Source organism: Pseudoliparis swirei, chromosome 1 (genome assembly GCF_029220125.1).
Source record: "Pseudoliparis swirei isolate HS2019 ecotype Mariana Trench chromosome 1, NWPU_hadal_v1, whole genome shotgun sequence".
In the NCBI taxonomy this organism is placed as follows: domain Eukaryota; kingdom Metazoa; phylum Chordata; class Actinopteri; order Perciformes; family Liparidae; genus Pseudoliparis; species Pseudoliparis swirei.
Window position 1 is genome coordinate 21,179,098 of NC_079388.1, and position 24,109 is coordinate 21,203,206.

The window sequence follows — 24,109 nt, forward strand, 5'->3', positions numbered from 1 at the left end:
GATTTCACGCCAAATGGGATTTTATTGTTTAATTATACAAATGGGAAATATTGCATTCTTAATATACAAATATTCAATAAACTAAACAGGCAGTTGATGAAATGAAGAGACTTTATGACTTAAGATCCAACTATCGTAAAATAGAGCGGCCCCCCCAGTGCATGCTGGGAAGGCTCCAGCAGTTATGTAATGTTTGAGTCATTAAACACACGAAGGACAGTCATGTTTAAATAAAGACTTGATAAATAATCATGAAGACTCAGTTATTTGAAATGGACAAATTTGTCAACAAGGACGTAGTTCTCTTGAGGCTCCACTTCCGCTTTGAAGTCCCTCATGTGGGCGGGGGCCTCCCTCTGAGGGGCGGGGCTCTGCAGTGGGGGTGGCTGCTCCATGGTGGGAGCGTAGAACAACTCCAGAGGCTTCCGGAGCTTCCAGTACTTCTCATTGACGAGCTCCAGCGTCAGAGAGCCGTTCAGGGTCTGAGGACGGGGTATTAAGTTAATATAACCCGTAATATGAAGTTAGTATAGTCAGGGGTTCACATAACAGGTACGCATGGGCAAAAATAGTCAATGCCACTTGTGTTACTTTGCGTACTGACCGATCTGATATTGATCGTCTCTACAGCAGCATGTCACTCTCTAGTGTCGCGTTAACACTTCTCGGCTCTGTCTCGCGCGCCGCATCGCTCAGCACTAAAACAGTTATGTGCACCCCTGGTTAGAGTTAGGATATTCAGTGTCAAGTTAATATAGTAAAATAAAGTTGCCCTCCCACTCACAGAGAACTGGCCCCCTCTGGTCACAATGTAGATGGTGTATTGTTTCTCGCTGATGTTCCTCAGACTCGTCCCCTCTCCTCCTTCCTTGCCTCCTGCCTCCTCGCGTCCTCTGTCCTGGGCCCTGCGGTCCTCCAGCGCGATGCGCAGCGCCAGGTACTTGGACAGGTGGTCCACGGTGGCGTTGCCGGTGGTCTTCACGAACCTGGAGGAGCATCCGCTGGAGACGCTTTACATTAAAGAGGACCTCCTGGACAGGAAGTCCACCATGTAGGACCTCCTGGACAGGAAGTCCACCATGTAGGACCTCATGTACAAGTACCTCCGGGACCGGTTCCCTATAAAGACCCGGTCTCACCCTCAGGAGGTCCCGGTTCCCTTTAAAGACCCGGTCTCACCCTCAGGAGGTCCCGGTTCCCTATAAAGACCCGGTCTCACCCTCAGGAGGTCCCGGTTCCCTATAAAGACCCGGTCTCACCCTCAGGAGGTCCCGGTTCCCCTTAAAGACCCGGTCTCACACTCAGGAGGTCCCGGTTCCCCTTAAAGACCCGGTCTCACCCTCAGGAGGTCCCGGTTCCCTTTAAAGACCCGGTCTCACCCTCAGGAGGTCCCGGTTCCCTTTAAAGACCCGGTCTCACCCTCAGGAGGTCCCGGTTCCCTTTAAAGACCCGGTCTCACCCTCAGGAGGTCCCGGTTCCCTTGAAGACCCGGTCTCACCCTCAGGAGGTCCCGGTTCCCTTTAAAGACCCGGTCTCACCCTCAGGAGGTCCCGGGTCCCCTTAAAGACCCGGTCTCACACTCAGGAGGTCCCGGTTCCCCTTAAAGACCCGGTCTCACCTCAGGAGGTCCGGTTCCCTTTAAAGACCCGGTCTCACCCTCAGGAGGTCCCGGTTCCCTTAAAGACCCGGGTCTCACCCTCAGGAGGTCCCGGTTCCTTAAAGACCCGGTCTCACCTCAGGAGGTCCTGGTTCCCTTAAAGACCCGGTCTCACCCTCAGGTGGTCCCGGTGCCCTTTAGGGACCCGGTCTCACCTCAGGAGGTCCGGTTCCCTTAAAGACCCGGTCTCACCTCAGGAGGTCCCGGTTCCCTTTAAAGACCCGGTCTCACCCTCAGGAGGTCCCGGTTCCCTTTAAAGACCCGGTCTCACCCTCAGGAGGTCCCGGTTCCCTTTAAAGACCCGGTCTCACACTCAGGAGGTCCCGGTTCCCCTTAAAGACCCGGTCTCACCCTCAGGAGGTCCCGGTTCCCCTTAAAGACCCGGTCTCACACTCAGGAGGTCCCGGTTCCCTATAAAGACCCGGTCTCACCCTCAGGAGGTCCCGGTTCCCTTTAAAGACCCGGTCTCACCCTCAGGAGGTCCCGGTTCCCTTTAAAGACCCGGTCTCACCCTCAGGAGGTCCCGGTTCCCTTTAAAGACCCGGTCTCACACTCAGGAGGTCCCGGTTCCCTTTAAAGACCCGGTCTCACACTCAGGAGGTCCTGGTTCCCTTTAAAGACCCGGTCTCACCCTCAGGAGGTCCTGGTTCCCTTTAAAGACCTGGTCTCACCCTCAGGAGGTCCCGGTTCCCTTTAAAGACCCGGTCTCACCCTCAGGAGGTCCTGGTTCCCTTTAAAGACCTGGTCTCACCTGGTCTGGCTGTAGTCCTGGTCCTGGACCAGCTGGGGGTGCGGCTTGAAGACCAGCTCGATCTCGGAGGCCGGCCCCTCCTTGCGGCGCCGGAGCGTCGGCGTCGGGCTGCCGCTGTCCGCCTCAGCGGCCGAGCCCTCGTCCGATGCCCGCGGCCGCTTGCAGCTCGGCCCCGCCCCCTCCGACGGCGTCTGGCCTGGGGGGGGCGGGGCGTGCGAGGGGGCGGAGTCATGGGACAGGTGCGAGCGGGCGTCGGCGTTCTCCCCGCCGCTGAAGGTGGTGTTGTCGCTCTCCTGCGTCGGCTTCTTCACGCGGTGGTTCCTGCGGTGCCGGGAAGGTTCTGGTTAGTTCACGCGTGTGGCCCCGCCCCCTCCCCTCTTAAGCCCCGCCCCTCGTACCTGTAGCGCGCCTGCTGCCGCAGCCCCTCCTCGATGCTGGAGCTCAGCGCCTCCTGGTTGTGCAGCCGGTTGAGGCGCTCCAATACGCGGCGCTGGTGCGCCTCGTACTCGTCGCGGCTCGGGTAGATCTTCGAGATCAGGGCGTCGAAGTTCGAGTCGCGGCGCAGCGAACGCCGCGAGACCAGCTTCTTCCTGCAGGTGGGGCACTCCTTGTTCCTGAGGGGGCGGAGTCAGCAACGCCGGTTGAGTCCAAGATCTTTGTCCGTTACTTTATTTATCGTTTGCCGTGTCAGTGTTTATTTTCCATTTCATGAAAAAATGCACACAAAAAATAGGGAATCTTTCTTATTTTTCATTATATATATATATATACACACATAAATATATAGTGACATTTTCTTTTTATTATTTGTATATATTGTTCCCTATTAATATTATATTTTCTTGTATATATCAGGCATGAAAACGGGTCAGGGGTGAAAAAAGTGAGAAGGATAGGCGCGGGGGGGGGGGGGGGGTGACTTCCACGAACATCGATGTTGGACGTTGTATGATAATCTGTAGTTCCTCCATTCTGACACCAAGTCAGTGATCGGGCCCTATAATAATAGTAATATTGTGTATAATATGGTCATTCATGAACCAACTTCCTTTTTTTTGTTGGCGTGAACAAGTCTTCAAGTCTTGTGTATTTTTAAAGCCAAACATTCCGCCACTGAACGCTTCTCGCTGTGAGCGCAGACAGCTCGACACGGAGCAGCGCGTGCGCTCTGATCGCTCTTTTAATGAATTATCGATACTAAAAATATGCTAAATCACATGGTGATTAACGTACAGGTACTTTGTTAGTATCGCTACACCGTGCAGCGTGACAGCAGCAGATGTAGCGGGCTAACATTCAAGCTAACCTGAACCCCCAAACGCTGAAGACATCTTGACGCTGATTGACACGTCCCATCAAAGATGTTTTATTGTGAAGAGCACCACTCCACATTTTCTCCGTGTCCCACTCCAATCTCATAAACGCCGGCCGGCCAATTGACCACCCCCCCCCCCCCCCAAAAACAAAAACTCTTCAGATCTACACGATTCACGTAAGTCACCTATTTTGGTTTAAAAACTGCGAATATATTGTAAATTTTTCATCTTTTTTACATTTTGTTAATATTTTTATTAAAGCAACACTATGTAACTTTTGGCACCTTAAAATAACAGCTTGAAAAAAATTGTGCCGCTACAATGACTTTTAATATGACGATTTGCGCCTCCGCCATCGGGGGTCTGTGGGGAAATAACTCCGCTATGTAGGATTCTGGAGCCGCCCGCTCCGGGGCGGATGTACTTCGACCTGCTTTCTGGCAGTGATTACGCAATGTCATATAGTGCCAGTCCACGCTCGCAGCTCCAGTATAAGGGGAGCTTTTTTATGTAGCTTTTTGGTGTTGTCAACAATATTGTATTCGATCACACGTACTCCACATTTGCAGTCCCCCAAAACAAAAGTAAATGACTGCACGCGCGCACCCCCCCCCCCCCCCCAAAAAAAGCCGGCAAACAGCTGATCGACCAAGCGATAACATGGCGAGGCGCAGCGTTCAATCCCCGCGCTCCTTCACCCTAGTCCGGTCGGTGCTGGCCCAGTTCAGTGTTCCTGCGCAGTCTTCTATTAGTGATCCCGCCCGTTGGTATGAATCCAAAATAGAAACAGTCGCCGGATTGCTGCCGTTCTGAGTCCGCCGCCTGTCAGTGCGCTCCAAACAAAAAACCCTCGCGTCACCTCCCCCTCGTCACCTTTTATAACCCGTGACACGTACAAATAATAATAATATTATAATACAGGACAACACATGATCCCAACTCAATACAAGTGTATGCGAGGCTGCATCTATCGTAACTGGGTATTTACGACACTGAAGTAAACGTTAAATACCTAAAAACCTGACGGGGGCGCTAAAAGGGAAAAACTACATAGTGGGGCTTTAAGACATCTGATAAAATAATGCAACTTTTCCTCTTTTCATGTTTCTTTTCCTGAACATTTGATTTTTGTGGTTATAAATCAATAAACACGATAACAATGTGTCCATTGTTCCTTATTAATATATTATATTTATTGTATATGTTGTGCATCTTTATTATTTGTATAACTTGTGTATTTTTCTTATTCTATCTTTAGATTTTCTTATTATAGTTTGTATATATTGTTCCTTATTAATACATTATATTTCTTGTATACATTGTACGTTTGACCTATTTTCTATATATTATGTATCTTTATTTGGATATATATATTCTGTTCCTTATTATATATATATAGTTATAATTCTATTATTTGTATATATTGTTCTTTATCATTATTATTTTACAATATATTTTTTCTATAGTGTGCGTCAACGCGGTCATTTTATCTTTTACTTTAAATACGCCGCATTCAAAATTATTATCATCTTGCGTTCTTCCAGTTGCTGAGGTTCCACGTGTCCGCGCTCACCCTGAACGCAGCGCGGTGACGATGCAGTCGGAGCAGAAGCGGTGCAGACACTCTTTGGTCGTCATGGTGTTCTTCAGCATGTCCAGACAGATCGGACACATGAGCTCATTGTGCAGAGAGCGAGGAGACACGGCCACCTCAGTGCTGTCCATGATGGCCTCCTGGAGAGAGAGAGAGACAGACAGTCAGACAGACAGACGGCCCAAGCCCCGCCCCCAGCTCCAAGCCGGACGCCGATTGGCCCGTGCTCCCGCTTCACAAACACGTCGCCTGACTCCCGGAGGCGACTTCCACCTGATTTATGAGCGTGTAGGACATATATAGCAGGGCTCCAGACTAACTTTTTTTACTAGGAGCACAGTGGCCCCTAACTTAAAATTTTAGGGGCGCAAGCAGAAAATTTAGGGGCGCACACAGGATTTTTCCTGGGTCAAAATGGGTCTTCGGTGCTCCCCAAAAAAAATGTTCGTGCAGGTCGAGCTATTGAGTGAGTGATCAGCAGCTGGCCGCTCTGTCCATTCACGCACCTCACAGTTGTGTATTGATCAGACAAGAAGACACGCTTATCAACTCCAGTGTTTCCCCTACCATTATAACAGGGTATGCAGCACGTTCTCTTTTCAAAACCATCTAGGGTTTGATGATGTTATGATTAGAGATGCACGATCAGGTTTTTGGTGCCGATCACCGATCACTGAAATCAGTATCTGCCGATCACCGATAATACCGATCACCGAGTCGATTGAAGCATTCTATTTATTGTGTAGCAGTATTGCCTAGGACTGAGGAAATACATGTATAAAGCAACTCAAACATTAAAGAAATTACAGATTTCTTTAAACATTTAGGACTTTTACTTTGAAAAATGTCCTAATTGATACATTAAAATTGTTTGATTGCTATTGTAGGGGATTTCAGATATGTATGGAACACATCTGCATTATTCATTTCCTGAAACTCTTGGGGAAATCTATTTACAGGACTTTTCTTAACATACAAAAGACTGACTAATTTTTATAAACTCTTCCTTGGTACAGTAAAAATGTTTTAATGTTAGCATAATGTAAGCTAAATCTCAGAAATGATCTATAAAGATACATCAGTTCATTGTTTACTTTTATATGTTCGTGTATGATTTGTCGACATCTTATTTTGATAAACGGATGTTGTTTCACGTGGTTCTTTCCGCTAACTTTGCAAAACCGGATGTTGTCACTTAAATCCTTCCGCTAACGTTATCAAAACCCTCGCGCGCTCCAGATGGAATGTGTTTACCGTGAACATCAGTCTATAAGGGCTCAGACATGTGAGAGTCGGCTGAGTTGACCCAGAGATTCAACTCGGGGGACGGGGACGCCGCTCGGTGGTGAGGATCCCCTCGTGGACCTCTCACTCTGCGGCCCTCGTTGCGTCTCCGCTGCGGTGCGCCTCTTTTCACACATTAGCCCCCCCCCCCCCCTCTCACACACAGGCCAGCCTTCTGCTTCGGTTTTCGTCTCCTTTCTTCTTCTTCTGGAGTTAATGTCGGTTAGCAAACCAGTCATTCAGGCATTATCGCTAACTGTAGTGGGCTGAAGTGTAGAACAAGTTTGTAAGCAACACAAATATTTAATAACAAAAAAAAGAAATCTGCTAATTTACTGGTCGCGCATGCGCGAGTTGATGAAAAATTTACTCGCACTGTGTCTAATTTTAGGCGCAAAATGCGACCATTTGGTCGCAGTCTGGAGCCCTGTATAGGCCTATTAAATATCTGATGATCCAACAACAGATTGATAAAGGGCACACCCACGCTTACCTGAGGGCTCCTGTGGAGCTCGTACAGACTCAGCTCCCAGGTCTTACTGGGAGTCTGGATGTTCCCCGGAGCCGCCATGACGACTGGTTCCCACAATCCTCTCTGGGCCGAGAGAGAAGACACACACAAATAAATGGACACATATATTTTAAAAAACTGTACACATTAATCTGCAATGGAGAACTGCTTCAACTTAAAACAGCAGTGCGTGTGTCTCCATCAAAAACTAACCAATGAGCCACGCTGGAGTTTATTTTGACATATTCGATCTTTATTATATCTAATATTGTGCATTTTTTAAATTATTATATATATTTTAATTATCTATATTGTGAATTTCTCTTAATATATTATTTGTATATATTGTTCCTTATTAATATGATATTTTGTGGATGAAGTGTGATTTTTTTCATTTTTTTCCAATCTATGTTTATATATATATATATATATATATATATTAGGGCTGCAACAACGAATCGATAAAATTGCTAAAAATCGATTATTAAAATAGTTGGCAACGAATTTCATTATCGATTCGTTGTGTCGCGTGATTATTACAGCGCTCAATAAGTCACGGAGTGTAAACAAAGTTGAGTTGAGCGCAGAGCGGAGGGAGGACAGAACGCTGCGTTGTGAGAGCCAATCAGCGCTGAGCTGCTCCTCTGTTGATGAATCTAATTGGCTGCTGCTGCTCACGTGGCGCTGGAAGCGGAAGTCATTCACGTAGTCGGAGACGTTCACGGAGCTGAGTGCGCCTCCGGGTGACGTTATGAACCCAGACACCAGGGCGCTACATGTCACCACGTGTGTGGCATTTCCACAAGAGGATAACGTAGACAACGTGGTTATTTATTCCGTGGCGGAGAGCGGAAAATATTTTTCCACGGAGAAAGGCAACGGAGATAAGCCCCGCCCCCACTCGCTGTGTGAGCGCTGCGCTGCGCGTGCAGACAACATTTAACGGAGCGGAGCAGCGTGAGCTCTGATCGCTCTTTTAATGAAGTATCGATTCTAAAAATATGCTAAATCACATCGTGTTTAACGTACGGGTACTTTGTTAGCATCGCTACACCGTGCAGCGTGCCAGCAGCAGATGTAGCGGACTAACATTCAAGCTAACCTAACTTCCCAAACGCTGTGGACATCTGAACGCTGATTGGCCGAGACGCGACACATCCCATCAAAGATGTTTTATTGCTTAGAGCACCACTTCACATTTTTTCCGCGTCTCACTGCAATCTCAATGGCAGCGGGCCAGGTGACAAAAATAATGAATGGGAACGCGTCTCTGATATTGTTCAGGGGGCGGGGCCACATGGGGACCACTGCTCAGGAGAGGAGAGCTGTCAGTCTGTTTGTGACGGTTCATCACCATGGTGACCAGTGAACAGGTTAATCACCATGGTGACCAGTGAACAGGTTCATCACCATGGTGACCAGTGAACAGGTTCATCACATGCTGACCAGTGAACAGGTTCATCACCATGGTGACCAGTGAACAGGTTCATCATCACCATGGTGACCAGTGAACAGGTTCATCCACATGCTGACCAGTGGATCTCCAGGACCTTTCCATGACTTTAAACCAAATTTCTATGATTAAACATTTTGTGAAAACTCTGTCTATACATGACAAAGTGAGATGTAGTATTTAAAATAACAATAAGAATTCCAAAGCATACCGCATATATACCGTGTAAATTAACATTTTAATAAAACAAATTTGCATTACTTTTCCAAATATTTTGGGATTTTATTTGTTCAATTACTTTTCTAGGCCTGCTAATAGCCATTTAAAAATGCCATGACTTTTCCAGGTTTTCCATGACCGTACGAACCCTGTTTTGAATAAAGGGTTGAAAATTAAAGTTTTTTTGTTTTTTTATCCGATTAATCGATAAAATAATGAACCGATTAATCGATTATCAAAATAATCGTTAGTTGCAGCCCTAATATATATTGTGCATTCTTTTGTATTCTGTTCAGTTTTTTTATATATTGTCTAATTTTCTTATGATACACATTAATATATATATATTGTGCATTTCTTATTACATATATATATATATAGTGATTTTTCTTATTATTCTATTATTTGTATATATTGTTCCTGATCAATATATATTTTTTTGTATGCATTTTTCCTTTTATTATATTATCTATTTCATATATATTGTGTGCATCTTTCTTAGTTTTCTATTCTTATTTTTATATATTGTGATTATTTTCTTATTCTGCTATTATATACATATATATTTATATATATTGTGCCTTCCTCTTATTCTATGTGTGTATATATTGTGCATCTTTCTTACTTTTCTATATTGTGATTTCTTATTCTATTTACAATATATATATATATCTCTATCTACGCATTTCTACACACATTGTGTTATTGTTGTTATTACATTGTCTTTGTGTCTATATTGTGAGTGACACGCTGCCCTGAGAGGCTCAGTGCATGCAGAAGTCTCCACAGCAGCTCGATGGAGGCTTTAAAGAAGAGGAACTAGGGACTCACCTGACGACCAGCTGACCCGAGGAGACCCCTCAAAGACCCACAGAAAATACTCAAGAAGTCCCCCGGACGACCTCCTGCGCTGCTGCTTCTCTGACGCCGTCGACGGGTCTCTGTCGTCACGAACGAGCCGCCGCAGGAGAAACAACACGAAGAAATAAACGCGAGCGCAGCATTATTCGAGCCCCAGAAGCTAGCTGACGTTAGCTGTGGCCATCTTTCTTCTTCTTCCCGGAAGTACTCGTTCCGTCCTCCCGGCTGCTCGGAGGACGCGTCGGTCCCGTGGCAGCGACAGCGACCCCAGTGGCCAGTTGGTGTATAACAACGTAAAGAAAGAAAGATAGATATCAGGGCTCTCAAGTAACGCATTTCGGTCTCATCTCACGCACTCCCAACACACATCGAATTCCTCACGCTGAAAAAACCTCTCGGCTATTTAATGCTTGAATGCAGGGGTGCTCAATACGCCGATCGATTGTTCCGCTGCAGAGCTCCGACGCCGGTCTGCGCGCATTGGGATTTGGGATGGAGCAAAAATAGTCACTAGCACCACCCCCCCCCCCCCCCCGTCAACAACTTTTCTCGGAGTAGAAATAGTCACGAAATAGTGGAACACGCCGCACCACACCTGAACGCAGCACGAGCACCAGGTTGGGGGTCAGTGGTCCTTGCCGCGTGTTTTCTCTTCCCAGTGATGCCCAGGATGCGAGCGAGCGGCTACAGATACGACTCATTTCATGTGGAGCAGCAATGGAAGCTACTCGAACAACCACGGGGACCAAGATCAACGTCCGTGGCCATATTTGGGCGAACTCTTTTCTTTTGTCGGAGTGAAAGTTTCTTCCTACCGGATGAAGTGCCTCTTATGCCGACCGAAAGCTACGGAGATATGGCCTTCAACAACTCACCAACCTCAGGAAACACATTGAGGTAAATTAAGATTAACCCCAAGGGCCGCAACGTTAATGTTTAGTTATCATAATTATCATAAACCTGTTAAGATATGTCATGTCTCGTCGATTGTGTTAAGTTTTAGGTTTAAGTCCTGTTTTCCATGTCTGCTTTTATTTTGTAGTGACTGTCCTCTCTCATTTCAGAAACTTTATTTCCTGCACTGGTGTTTCCTCGTTAGTGTGATTGTCTGCTCCACCCCTGATTGTGTCCACCTGTTCCCCGTTTACTCATGTATTTAAGCCTGTGTCTACCTGTGTCTTGTGTCAGATCGTCTTGTCTCTTGTCTCGTCATGATCGTTCTTTATATATATATATCTTTATTCCAGACTCATGGGTCCATAAAACAACAAACACAAATACAACAACAATATACAACACGAGGACATCGGTCCAGCCATTGCAGCTGGTATCACTCAGTGCTGCGTCAGCCAAGGCTTTTATAACTACTTTCTCCGAAACATTTAGTCGACATTTAAATGTATACATAAAATTCCTCAAAACAGCATGAAAAGTGGGAACATTCCGGCTCACAAACATCTGACTTGCACTTGTCCATCTCGGAAGCTTGAGCAGGATTCTGAAGGCATCATTGAAAGCCACCTGCATCTTTTTCATTTTCCCTTGACTATAACTGCACCACAGGTGGGCTGTATAGAGGAGAGCAGTCGGCTCCAAACAGAGCGGTTTGAACGTCTTCTGTACACATGTGACATTACGTGCCAGCATGTTGGCTTGTGCATACAGTTTGCAACACTGCCGCTGCACCTCGTCATCATCACTGAGGTCGTTCCTGATGATATGACCCAAATACCTGTATTTTTGAACCACATTTAGCTCCTGGTCTCCCAAAAAGAATGAAGGAAAATGTAGCTTCTGATCCTCCCTGGTTTTTGCTATCATGATAACACTTTTTATAGTTGAACTCGATATCACAGTCCACCCCATACCTTGAGCACACTGAGCAGTTGCTGTAAGCCAGCACTATAGGGTGACAGGACCACTAAGTCGTCAGCGTAGAGGAGATGATAAATGAGACTTTCTCCCACCACACATCCTGTCTTACACTTTGTTAACTCCTTCGAGAGGTCATCCATATAGAGATTAAACAGTGCAGGGGACAGTATTCCACCTTGTCGGACACCATTTGTCACTAGGAAGGGTGCAGATACACTCTGACCCCATCTCACTCGCATGGTTTGACGTGCATACCAAAAGTGCAAAATCCTAATCAAATATGGTGGCTCCCCTCGCTCTTGTAATTTGACAAACAATTTGGAATGATTAATTCGATCAAAAGCTTTAGATGCATCCAGGAAACACATAAATACTGTGGTGTTATGTCTCCTGTACTTACTAACAACTTCCTTCAGTGCATATATACATAAGTCTGTGCTATGTTTACTTTTAAAACCAAATTGATTATCGGTGGTTAAGATGTAATCTTGAAGCCTAACTAAGAGGATTCGTTCTAATACTTTAGAAAGTATACTGGTCAGAGCAATTGGTCGATAGTTGTCAATGCTAGATATTTTACAGGTTTTATTTTTGATTACTGGCACTAACAACACGGTGAGCATAGAGTCAGGAAGTACGCCGTGCATTAAAAAACCAGAAAAACACACAGCAAGTAACACTGACAGCCTGTTGCTCGCATGCCTCAGATGTTCTGCTGTTATTTGGTCAAGGCCACATGCTTTGTTCAATGACAATTTTTCAATAGCATACAACACGTCATCAGGTCTAATACACACACCAGCATCATTAGGAACATCACCAATATTAAATGTGTCACTCTTAACACTATTGAAAATGTCCCTATAGTGTTTACTCCACAGATCTGCAATACTGTCCGAACCAACTGCCCCATCAATACTGGATGGCAGAGGCGTCTTCATGTTATTGACAACTTTAACTTCTTTCCAGAAGTCAAGGGCATTATTCTGCTGAAAATGTTTGGCCATGGAGTTTGCCCTCATGGCCTGTTCATTTCTTTTAATGAAGTGCACAGCATATTTAAATCGTGCATTTGTGTGTTTCTTGTGTTCGCACTCTGGACCATGTCTTGCTTTTCCTGATAAAACCCAGTTTTTAAAAGCTTCTCTAGCTTCTCTATGGAGTTCAGACACATATTCATTCCATCCTGGCCTAAGATGATGTTGTTTAGCCTTTTTTTTACTAAATGATTTGCTTATATTATTTAGACAATTCACAATGTTATCATACATTACACAGAGATTATTATTGTGGTTTTGATTTTTACAGTTGATGCTGCCACACAGAATCGCATCAAGCGGTATATCAATATTTCTGAGGCTCTTATCAGTTTGTGAATTGTAATACAATAAATCATCTTCTGTGAGCTTTGACCAATCTACTTTAAAGTGGTGTTCATGGTTATCATCATTACTGGTCAACTCAGGTAGACTCTCAACATGCAGTGTCATAGAGACAGGGAGTGATCTGCTGTAGCTCAGACAAGATGCAACATCCTGGAGACATCATGAGCATCAGCTGGACACAGTGATGCAGCCAAGACGCGGTACGCCTGCTTCACTGGGAGACGTGGAGCTATTTACTGGCAAGAGCACTTTGCTGGAAAGAACCAACTTATTATCGTGACAAAATTGCATTAGGTGTTGACCAAACAGGGAGATATTATCTGAAATATCAGCGTTCATATCCCCCAAAATAAATATATTTGTATATGCACTTTCTTTGACAAAGGAACTAATAAAAGCGAGCCTATGAAGGTATTCATCCTCGTTTTGGTTACTTTCATAAGGGGTGTAAACATTTAAAATGACAAAAACAGTCTTATTATGTACAACTTTAATTGCTATGCACCAGTCCACCTCTAGCCTAATCACACTGATCAGGGGATCATACTTTTTATGCCACAGAATGGCGACCCCACCCGGTATTCTGCCACGCACTATTCTCTGGCTTAGATCTGTTGTGGATTCTCCTGCCCCATGAAAGTCTGTATTGATAGAATTAAGTTTATCCAGGTCTTGTTTGGCTAAAAAAGTCTCCTGTATACACAATATATCAGCACTCTCCATTAAAGTGTCAATAACAATGCGTCGCGCTTTGTCCCCGGCGGACTGTCCTAGGCGCAAGCCACGAGTTATAGGACACAACTCTAATACTCATGTTTTCACAATCATAACTGCATAGCAGCAGATGTCCCAACCTCAAGCATGTCCCTTACTGCAACACGTGTTTTTACCCCCAGTGACCCCACAACCGCAGCCTTGCGGGCTTCATAGAAACGCCGTACAAAAGTCCCTTCAGGCCAAAGCTGTGGCTCGTACATTTCGCCTACGTCATTGCATTCGGCGGTAATTTTAAAGGAACTAAACCGACTTGAAGCCGTGTCTATCTTTTGACAGGTTACATCGCGGCACAGTTTATCCCTTAGATACCTTGCCAGAGCCTCGGAGTCCGAATCGGGCAAAAATTTTGGAGCGAACACACTCACCAGTTTAGTCTTTATAGTTTGTATGTTTCCCCCAGAACCAGTTCCAACAATACCAGGAGTCTTCTTCTTTCTTGGGGGATGTGGACGAGCTCCAGGCTGTAATTCAGTGGCAGGTTTCAGGCGGCGACCCTCTCTGACCACACGGCTCCACACAGGTGACATTGCCGCCGCGTCGTTTTTCCGCTCCGCACTCCAGGGTCCCTCTGCTGCGCTGGCATCCAGGGCGGAGGACCCAGTCGCCGGCGCTACACTCCGCATACTCCGGCTCGGTGCCTCCTCGTTCTCGCGGTGAATGGGCGCAACCCCTCGGCTGAGATGATGTTGCTCCAGCACCGAGTTACACCTTCCATACCCCGACTCGGGGCCTCCTCGTTAACCTGGTGAATCGGTGCATCCCTTCCGCTCAACACAGGCTGTTCAACCCGGCATATGCGTTGATTCATATCCGCCGTTATCTCTCGGTGATCCTCACAGATATTTGTCTGCATACACATAGCATGTTTCATTGAGGTCATGTCTGCACTTAAACGCTCAATTTTCCCAAGCAGGCAAGAAACATCCAGGGAGTTGAACGTCACAGGCGGAAATTCGTCTATGTAATGAGACACAAAACGAGGGATATTCTCACCCGCCTCATTAAGTAGTTTCAAACAACTCTTTACGTTATTCACGTCTTGTTGAGCCCCTTATGTGCTACAAATCGTTGACTGGAGCTTGGACAGAGTTCAAAAAGAACTTTCTTTGAACTCTCAATCCAATCCGATCCGAAGTGGTTCACAACTAATAAAATAATATCGTCATGACTCAGAGTCTTCATTTTTATGACGAGGAAGTTTAAAAGTTCATCTTCCACAATGACTTTACCATCAATAGCCTTGTAGATTTCTGGTTTAATTCGAGATCTACTCGGAGCAGCTGCACTTCCACCAGCTCCCTCCGCCATCTTAGTTTATAGTGTAGTTTTTGTCCTAGTTTGCTTTTCCAGCATAGCTGTAATTTTCTGTTTTTCTTATAAACCCTTTTTGATACCCCTGAACTTTGGAGTCGTGCTCTTGGGTCCTGCTTTTTGAGTCGTGACAATATCTAGCAGTGTTGCCCACAGGATTGGAGTAAGATATTGTTGAAGTTGGACAGGATCACACCACCTGGACGACACTCACTGGAAGAAAGAGCGGTAGACTTCTACGTTACATCTATAAGCGTTTTATTCAGAAATCAGGATACAAGTGGACATCATGCATGGACCCCCCTCCTGAGCTCTGACCGATGGCCTCAGCGCTGGAGAAAGGACGCCGGTTCAGAGTGTGCAGCCATTTTAAATAGCCGAAAGGAACAGTTCTGATTCGTCAGGAGATAAGGGGGTGGGGTTTTCTCATTGGCTCTTGCTCCTCTGCTTCCGCCGTTGTCGCTCCTTCATTGGTTCTTCTCGTCTGCCAATGAGTGCATATGTTGTGAAAAGAAGTGTGGGAAGGGGAGATAGTTGATTTAATAGTCCCTCTCTTGTAAGAAGACTCCCTTCGGGGCCTTATCTCTTCAGGAATGGGGCCTGGATCTTCTCCGAAGGTCGTCCACACACCGGGGGCTTCTTCCCATGTGTGAGTGTGTGAGCGTGTGAGGGGGATAGGTGAAGGGGGGGAAAGTGAGGAGGGACAGGGAAGGCCTAAAGTGTCTAAAAGGAGAATAATGGCCCCATCTGGACCCTTCGTTATCTATCCTCCCGACGAGGTAAGGACTGTGATTGCTCTTTCTAAACAATGAATACAATGAGCTCTTTCTCTAGTCATCTTCTTGGATGAGTGCAGTGCAGAGGGGGGTTTACATCAAAATTCCTTAGGTGTCACTGTTATCTTTCTTTAGATCAGCTCAGACACCAGAGTGCTCCGCTGGAGATTTTAACTTCCATTCAGTGTTGTCCACCTTACACATAATCTATATGCAAACAATACTAAACTATGCTAAACTATAATATATATTCTTTACAATATATCTTTGGCAGGAGAGCGGGTGTCTGATTTTCCTATGCATGTTGTATGTTAAGGTGTGTTCACATCAAATGCGTAACTATTTTTTCGCGCGACCGAATCTCATGAAAAGTCAACCTTTGGGGCGACGCAATGTGGGCGACGCGTTTTCAGCGGCGCAATTTTCGCCCCGAGTTGAAATATTTCAACTTTGAGGCGTCATCTCGCAACTCGGGCCAATCAGCTCTTGAGTTCTCTCTCGTAGCTGGAAGCGGAAGTCTTTCAGACGTAACTTCATCGGTGAAAGTGACCGAGCTGAGTGAGCCTACGGGTGATGTCATGTATAAATATATATATATGATATTAATGTCATGAACTCAAACACGAGGGCGGTAGTGTGTGAGACGTCCACGACAAGTATAAAGCAGAACTAGTGGTTAGTTATTCTGGTGGATGAAGGAGATGATAACGGTCTTTACGCAGACGAGACACAGATGAAGAATAACCTCTTGGCTAACTCTGGCACATTTACTGCAATGTTTTTATAAATGTGCACTGTCCCTTATTAAATAAACCATTTAAAAAACAACAACACAGAGATAAGCCCCGCCCCTCGCGGAGCGTCTCGACGCTCATGGTGAGAACACGGTGAACGGTCGAGCGAGTAAACTCACGCGTTTTGGGCGACGTGAAAAATAGTTTCGCTTTTGGTGTGAACGCACCTTTAGGCTAACGTTCGCTATCTATCGTCAATTAAATGAGACAATTAGCGTTAGTGCAGCAGACAGATCGCTAGCGAGTTAATGAGTTGAAAAAGTGTTGACAGTTGTGAGAATTTGTTGATTTGAGTCGTCTTGGCTATAATATAATGCTAATCATTACAGCATTATTAGGGTCCTCGTCGTAGAGGAACCTATTGTATTTCTAAGAGTTATTAGGGTCCTCTACTACGACTTCGTCGTAGAGGAACCTATTGTTTTTCAAATGATTATTATTAGGGTCCTCTACTACGACTTCGTCGTAGAGGAACCTATTGTTTTTCAAATGATTATTATAGGGTCCTCTACTACGACTTCGTCGTCGAGGAACCTATTGTTTTTCTAAGAGTTATTATTTTCTCTAAGGAATGTTGCCCTTTTGAGGCCTTTATCATATTCCAAAAGTTGTCAAATTTGACATGCATATCAGGACTGGCGAAAAACACGATATTTTCAAGGTTTCGCATTTTTGTATTTAGAAATGTTTCTCTAGCGCCCCCTTGAGGTAGAAAGCTCATACTTTTTTTTCAACAATGACCGATTGACCTGAAATTTGATATACAGGTTCACCTGGACCTGCTCTACAAATAAGTTCACAGTGGCCATCAAATGCGCCTAATTAGATTTTCCGCCATTTTGAATTTTGTAAAAAAATATTTTTTTCACTTTTTTCCAAAACGCTTTGTCCGATTCATCCGAAAATTTCTGGGGTCCATTATTGGTTCAATGGCATCATAAATACTGAAAATCTTGTTGACATCTCATTGCGTTCAGAGAATATAGACCAATGAACATTTAAGGGGTGTGGCCTCATATTTGAAGTCACACAACTTCTAAATTAATTGGCCTATCCTCACCAAATTGCTAGCCTATGTCCATATCGCATCCCTTAAACTACTTTATTTTTTTCAGAATATTTGAACATTAGGGGGCGCTGCAATTAAACCCTAAATATCGGCATTTTTAACCTTTTTCATGTTTTGGGCAGTTGTAAAACTGTTAACTCCTCCTAGAGTTTACACCCGATCCATTCCAAACTTGCCCAGTATGATCTTGAGACCTTTGCCGTGAAAAATCTTTGAAAGATTTAAAAAATATTAAACTTTGTGCGGTGGGTTGAACATCAAAAAACACCATTCGCCATAAAAATCAAAGTTGATGTAACTCCCCCATACATTATCTAATCTGCTCCATATTTCTCATATATCATGACATCCTGAGCCTGAAGACATCCATATGGTAATTTTGAAGAATAGTCATAGCGCCACCTCGTGGCAAGAGGAAGTTACATGTTTTCTACTTGTTTACCCTTCTCCTCACAGATTATTCATATCCCTCTCAAAATATACCATAATAGATGTAAGACCTTGATAATGCTTCCCTATGAAGGTCGTAATGACACGTTGAAGTGTGATGAGTCGTAGCATCAGCAAACTTTGATCCTTTGCCGTGAACAAATAAACAATCTAATATGCTCTATACGGCATCCGGCCAGCACCCCCGACGTGCGAAGCAGGAACGAGGACCCGTTCATCGCTGCTTGCAGCTTTAATTATTATGATTATTTGTATTAATATTATAAGAATGACGGTCCAGTAATGCCGACGATATTGATTTGGGACTGTTGTTGTGTTTAACTACAGAGATACAAGTGCATATTCACAAATCAACTATGGATGCACGGACAGTGCATGAAACTAAATGTATGAACCTCAAATTAAAACAAACTATTTTGTACAAAACTTTAGGTTGGGGTCATGACATGTTAGGAAGTGTTTTTAATTCTATCATTTATACAGGACTGTCTCAGAAAATTAGAATATTGTGATAAAGTTCTTTATTTTCTGTAATGCAATTAAAAAATTATTAAATATTGAAAGAATAAAAGGCTTGCAATATTTCAATTGATTTGTAATGAATCCAGAATGCATGACATTTTTGTTTTTTTAATTGCATTACAGAAAATAAAGAACTTTATCACAATATTCTAATTTTCTGAGACAGTCCTGTATAATACTCTCACTTTATTTCAGGAATGGACTACATCAAGCAGCACATGGAAGAACCCTCCCTGCAGCTAGGTGATGCCACCAGGTCCAGTTCATCTGATGAAGAGGACTTCTTCTTCGTCATCTCAAGCCGTGACAGCAGCAAACAGCTGGATGGAGACGTGACCTGTTCAGCAGATCATTGACTTGCTGAAATGCTTCCCAACTGTGTGCTGCTGTCTGTGAAGCTAGACACACTCTACCTGCACCTGGGCCTGTGAAGCTAGACACACTCTAATTCTGACACTTTGTTTTTTTTTATTAACAGCATTTACTTTTACTTTTACTTTCAATACTTAAAGCCCCATAATGGAGTTTTTCGCTTTTAGCGCCCCCTTCAGTTTTGGAGGTATTTAACGTTTACTTCAGTGTCGTAAATACCCAGTTACGATAGATGCAGCCTCGCATACACTTGTATTGATGACCAGACGAAGACAGAAACCAACAAATGATGTCAACCGATAAGGTAAGAATATTCAAAGATTTTACATAAATATGACTGCATAGTTTTATTCATTGTGATATCGGAGATGAATGCTAACATAACCAAAAGAATGACAACATTTAGTTTAGATGAAATACCGATCGCGTTTTCAGCCTATATATGTTGTTTTCTAAATGTTTGAATGTGGAGTACGTGTGATCGAATACAATATTGTTGACAACACCAAAAAGGTACATATTCATAATTTACATAGGAACGTGTAATTCATTACAAGAGACTTCGCTTGCTTCGCCCTTATACTGTAGCTGCGAGCGTGGACTGGCACTATATGACATTGCGTAATCACTGCCAGAAAGCAGGTCGAAGTACATCCGCCCCGGATCGGGCGGCCCCAGAATCCTACATAGCGGAGTTATTTCCCCACAGACCCCCGATGGCAATAGCGGCGGCGCAAATCGCCATATTAAAGGTCATTGTAGCGGCACAATTTTTTTCAAGCTGTTATTTTAAGGTACAATTGTTGCATAATGTTACTTTAAGTACATTTAATATCAGAAAATTACTTTTGATACTTAAGTACAATAAATATAAGATACTTTAATACTTTTACTCAAGTAGTATTCTCATAGGTGACTTTTACTTTTACTTGAGTAATTTTCCAGTCAAGTATCTTTACTTTTACTCAAGTATGGCTTTTGGGTACTTTATACACCACTGGTTGTATGTGATATGTTTCTTTGTTTGGTCTGTTCCAGTTTAGTAATTGCAGAGGATGAAAAGAGTAAACACAAGAAAAAACAACACTTGTAAAAACTACTTGCTAACCTCGACCGTATGCTGGGAAATATCAAACTGAGGCTTTAACGTTTTTACGGAAGTTTGATAATTCCTGGCATGACCGAACAATCGAGTTTAGTAAGTTGTTTATTATATGGCATCTTTCACTCCTGTCATTTTGTAAATAACACTAACTTGTAATAGTTAATATAAAACATGTCATTTTGTTCAGCTCTCGTGTCTTCTCATGACACAATGTCTTGCTAACTTAGTTACACTGATCAATAGAAAATGGACAACACGGCTCAGCTAAAATAGGTTTAATTTACAGTAAAGAAACAACACGTGATCTAAACTATAGTTTCTAGTCTTCATCACTTTCAATAACACATTTTCGCTGCTTCTGAATTTCCTCTTGGCTGTTGATGTCCATCAACTTCAATGTTTCCCCCAAGGTGGGAGCCCGCCCCCTAAAATCTCCGCCCGCCACCCTGTAATTTTCTCTATCGCGCCAGATTACAGCAGAAGTAATTTAAGGTCCCTTTTCTGAAAGAGCACGTCTTTGTTCTTTTATTAAACTAAACGTCTGTTATTGATCGTATCTACACAACAGCATGTCATTTCTGTCTCTACGTGTCGCGTTAACACTTCTCGGCTCGCCGTCTCGCATGCGCAGAGCTCCGATGCCGGCGTGTCTGCGAGCATCTGGACGGAGCCCCCCTCCCCGTCGTCGTCGTCGTCACCCTTTTCACCCCTCATGAGTTTGCAGGTATGTGAACACCAACATGTTTCAAGTGTTTGTGTCGGTCGGTCCCGCCCCCCTGAAGCTGTAAACCTAGGGGAAACACTAAACATCGCTCATTTTGAAAATGACGTCAGAGGGCAATACGGATCCGTCTCAGACCGGCGAGGAGGGCGATACGTCGCTGGCATGACGACCCATTAGCCAATCAGAACACTTGTACTGTAGTTGCCATATAATAATTCATCTATATTTATAAGGAAAACGTAAGCTAGCTGTTTAATCCTACCCAGAGGAAACGAAGGTCGTCGACAGCATAATTAGTTTAATGCTGCTTATGCTTCAACTCTGTCACAAAACATCTTTGAAGGTTAGTGCCCTTTTTGTGTTTGAGCAATTGCCCCCTAAAATGTCTGTGCACGTGCCTGGATAGATAGATAGATAAGTAGGTAGGAAGGTAGGTAGCGTGCATCTTTACCTGTGAGACTAAACTACTGGACCACTTTGATCCTGGCTAAGTACCTTCTTTCAATAAGTTCATCTGCTAGAGTACTTTTGTATTTGCTATATTGTTACTGGATTAGCTAGTCTGTACCGTCTGGTCCTATCTTTGGCAGAAAGTAGAAATTCTTGTCCACCTCGATATTCACTGATTTAAGAGGAGGGTTATTGTTCTAAGCCAACTGGGTCTCACGAGCTGGTGTGGTGGTTAAAATGTTTCAAATTGGGGGCTTCCACAACATATATATATAGGGTGTATTAAACTTTTACATTGTGTTATATTAGGCTTAAATTACATCTACAAAGATGATTGAGAGGGCACACACAGCTCTCTCCCTCAGACAAGGGTCAACAACGCCAGACAGATAGACCCAGCGGCCTTGTGCTGCTCCAGTCTTAACCGGTAGAGAGGAGACTGCAGAGCGAGGACCAGGAGGCTCAGACACAATAACGATCAGAGAAGTAACGAGGGGGGAGACGTCAGCAAGAAACCTCCACATTCCTTAAAGTAACCGGCTTGGACTGGGACAGGGGTCACACTGAGTGACGAGAACTAATATGTAATGAGGGAGTGGACGGAGGCGGCACCTGCATTGAGGCTGATGTATAAATAATATGTCAATGTGTTTGTTCGGGGGTTGGGAAAGACAGATGTGGGGGGAGGTTGTTGTCTTTAATACCGGACCCAGCCCAGGTTTATTGGTGAAACTTGGTTACAAATAAATCTGAGTGAATTGAACTCTGATCCAAACTCTTTGTGTTCTGTGGGTGTTTGATTACTGAGGTCCAGTGTGTGAGTCTCCTGTGGCATCTCACCAGCAGTCAGATAGGAGAGAGAAACAAGTTTATATGATCAGGTTAAGAGATTAGTCAGAATGGACCAAAGAGGAAGAAATCCAGCCACAACACTGGCCGTTCCACTAACGACTAACTGGGGGAGTGGCTGACATAGCTGTAGCGAATTATCGTCAACTAGGGTGCATAACCAGGTAGAGTCTTAAAGCGTTAGCTTTTTATTTCTGCCAGTGGATACTCGTCATATGAAAACTCGGAGGATAAAGATCTGCCCGCCTATCAATCTCTTCTTTCCTCCTTCTCTGCCTCAGTAAAAAGCTTGTTCCACCAAACCTAAATTCAATCTTCTTTCTCTGATCCCCAAAAACTCTTCTCTATCTTTTCCACTGTCCTTGATCCCCTCTGTCCCCTTCCTCCTTCCACCTTTCTACTGAGTCACTTCATCGACTCCTTTACAAACAAGATAGTACAGGTTCTTAGCTTGGCAACCTCAGCCCCCCCCCCGACCTCCTGCCCCCTTGACCCCGTCCCATCTCACATGCTCCAGGCTGTTGCTCCTGACCTTCTGACCTTTCTCATCCAACTTATTAACAGCTCCCTCTGAACTGGCTGTTTCCCTAACTCTCTGAAGGAGGCGAGAGTCAACCCTCTCCTGAAGAAACCCACCCTCAACCGAGTGTCCTCCTATCTCCACAGCAACAACCTTCTTGACCCTCACCAGTCTGGATTCAAGGCCGGCCACTCAACACAGACTTCCCTCCTTGCTGTCTCTGAGCAGCTTCACACTGCTAGAGCAGCCTCTCTCTCCTCTGTCCTTATCCTTCACTCTGCTAGAGCATCCTCTCTGTCCTTATCCTTCTGGACCTTTCTGCTGTATTTGACACAGTGAACCACCAGATCCGTACCTCCTCTCTTCAGGACCTGGTATCTCAAGCAGATCCGTATCTCGTCCCTTCAGGAACTGGTATCTCAGGCAATGCACTCTCCCTTTTCTCATCCTACCCCAACGACCGCACTTTCTGGGTAACTTGGAGAGGAGCTGTATCTGATCCTCTTCCTCTCACTATGGGGTTCCTCAAGGCTCCGTCCTGGGTCTCCTCCTCTTCTCTCGGCTCTGTCATTCGTTCGCATGGCGTCTCCTACCATAGCTATGCTGATGACACCCAACTGATCTTCTCGTTTCCACCGTCCGAAACACAGGTGGCGGCACGAATCTCTGCCTGTCTGACCGACATCTCTCAGTGGATGTCTGCGCACCACCTGAAGATCAACCCTGACAAAACTGAGCTACTATTCCTTTCAGGGAAAGGCTCCCCCACCCACGACCTGACTACCACCTTCAACAGCTCTGTGTTGGCCCCTACCCTGACTGCCAGGAACCTCGGGGTGACACTAGACAGTCAACTCTCCCTGACGTCCAACATTACTGCGACAACGTGTTCCTGTAGGTCCATGCTGCACAACATCAGGAGAATACGGCCTCTTCTTACTCAGAAGTCGGCACAGGTTCTGGTCCAGGTTCTGGTCCAGGCTCTGGTCATTTCACGCCTTGACCTTTGCAACTCCCTTCTGGCTGGTCTACCTGCTAAGGCCATCCGACCTCTGTAGCTCGTCCAGAACGCAGCAGCTTGACTGGTCTTCAGCCTCCCGAAATACCCCCACACCACTCCGCTCCTTCGATCTCTTCACTGGTTACCGGTGGAGCAGCATCCGCTTCAAAACATTGGTTCTGGCGTACCGTGCTCTGAACGGATCGGGCCCCGTCTACATCCGGGATATGGTCACACCGTACACCCCGGCACGTTCGCTCCACTCGGCAACAGCCAATCGACTTGTGACTCCTGCACCTCGAAATCCAGACTGTTTGCTGTCCTGGCTCCTGATTGGTGGAACCAGCTCCCCACTGACATCAGGACAGCAGGAAGTCTCTACATTTTCACCCGGAGACTAAAAACACATCTTTTCCGACTATCTGGATTAAAACACAGATTAGCACTTCAGTGGCACTTAAATGGCTCTTACTTATGTTATTAC

At 44.9% G+C, this 24,109-nt stretch overlaps 1 protein-coding gene across 2 annotated transcripts; it reads right to left on the reverse strand.

Annotated features, from left to right (window-relative positions):
• Positions 1-14: 14 nt before the first annotated feature.
• rnf2 (ring finger protein 2) lies at positions 15-10,109 on the reverse strand. Of its 2 annotated transcripts, none has more exons than XM_056406706.1 (7): positions 9,617-10,109; positions 7,096-7,197; positions 5,298-5,458; positions 2,807-3,022; positions 2,409-2,729; positions 785-986; positions 15-482 (listed from the first exon to the last, which is right to left on the reverse strand). In XM_056406706.1, exons 1-7 carry the CDS (start codon positions 9,980-9,982, stop codon positions 264-266), a joined length of 1,587 nt encoding a protein of 528 aa, XP_056262681.1. In that variant the 5' UTR covers positions 9,983-10,109; the 3' UTR covers positions 15-263. The 2 variants fall into 2 exon arrangements, with proteins under 2 accessions (XP_056262681.1, XP_056262595.1); XM_056406620.1 differs by having other exon boundaries at positions 785-1,001.
• Between the last annotated feature and the right edge of the window lie 14,000 nt (positions 10,110-24,109).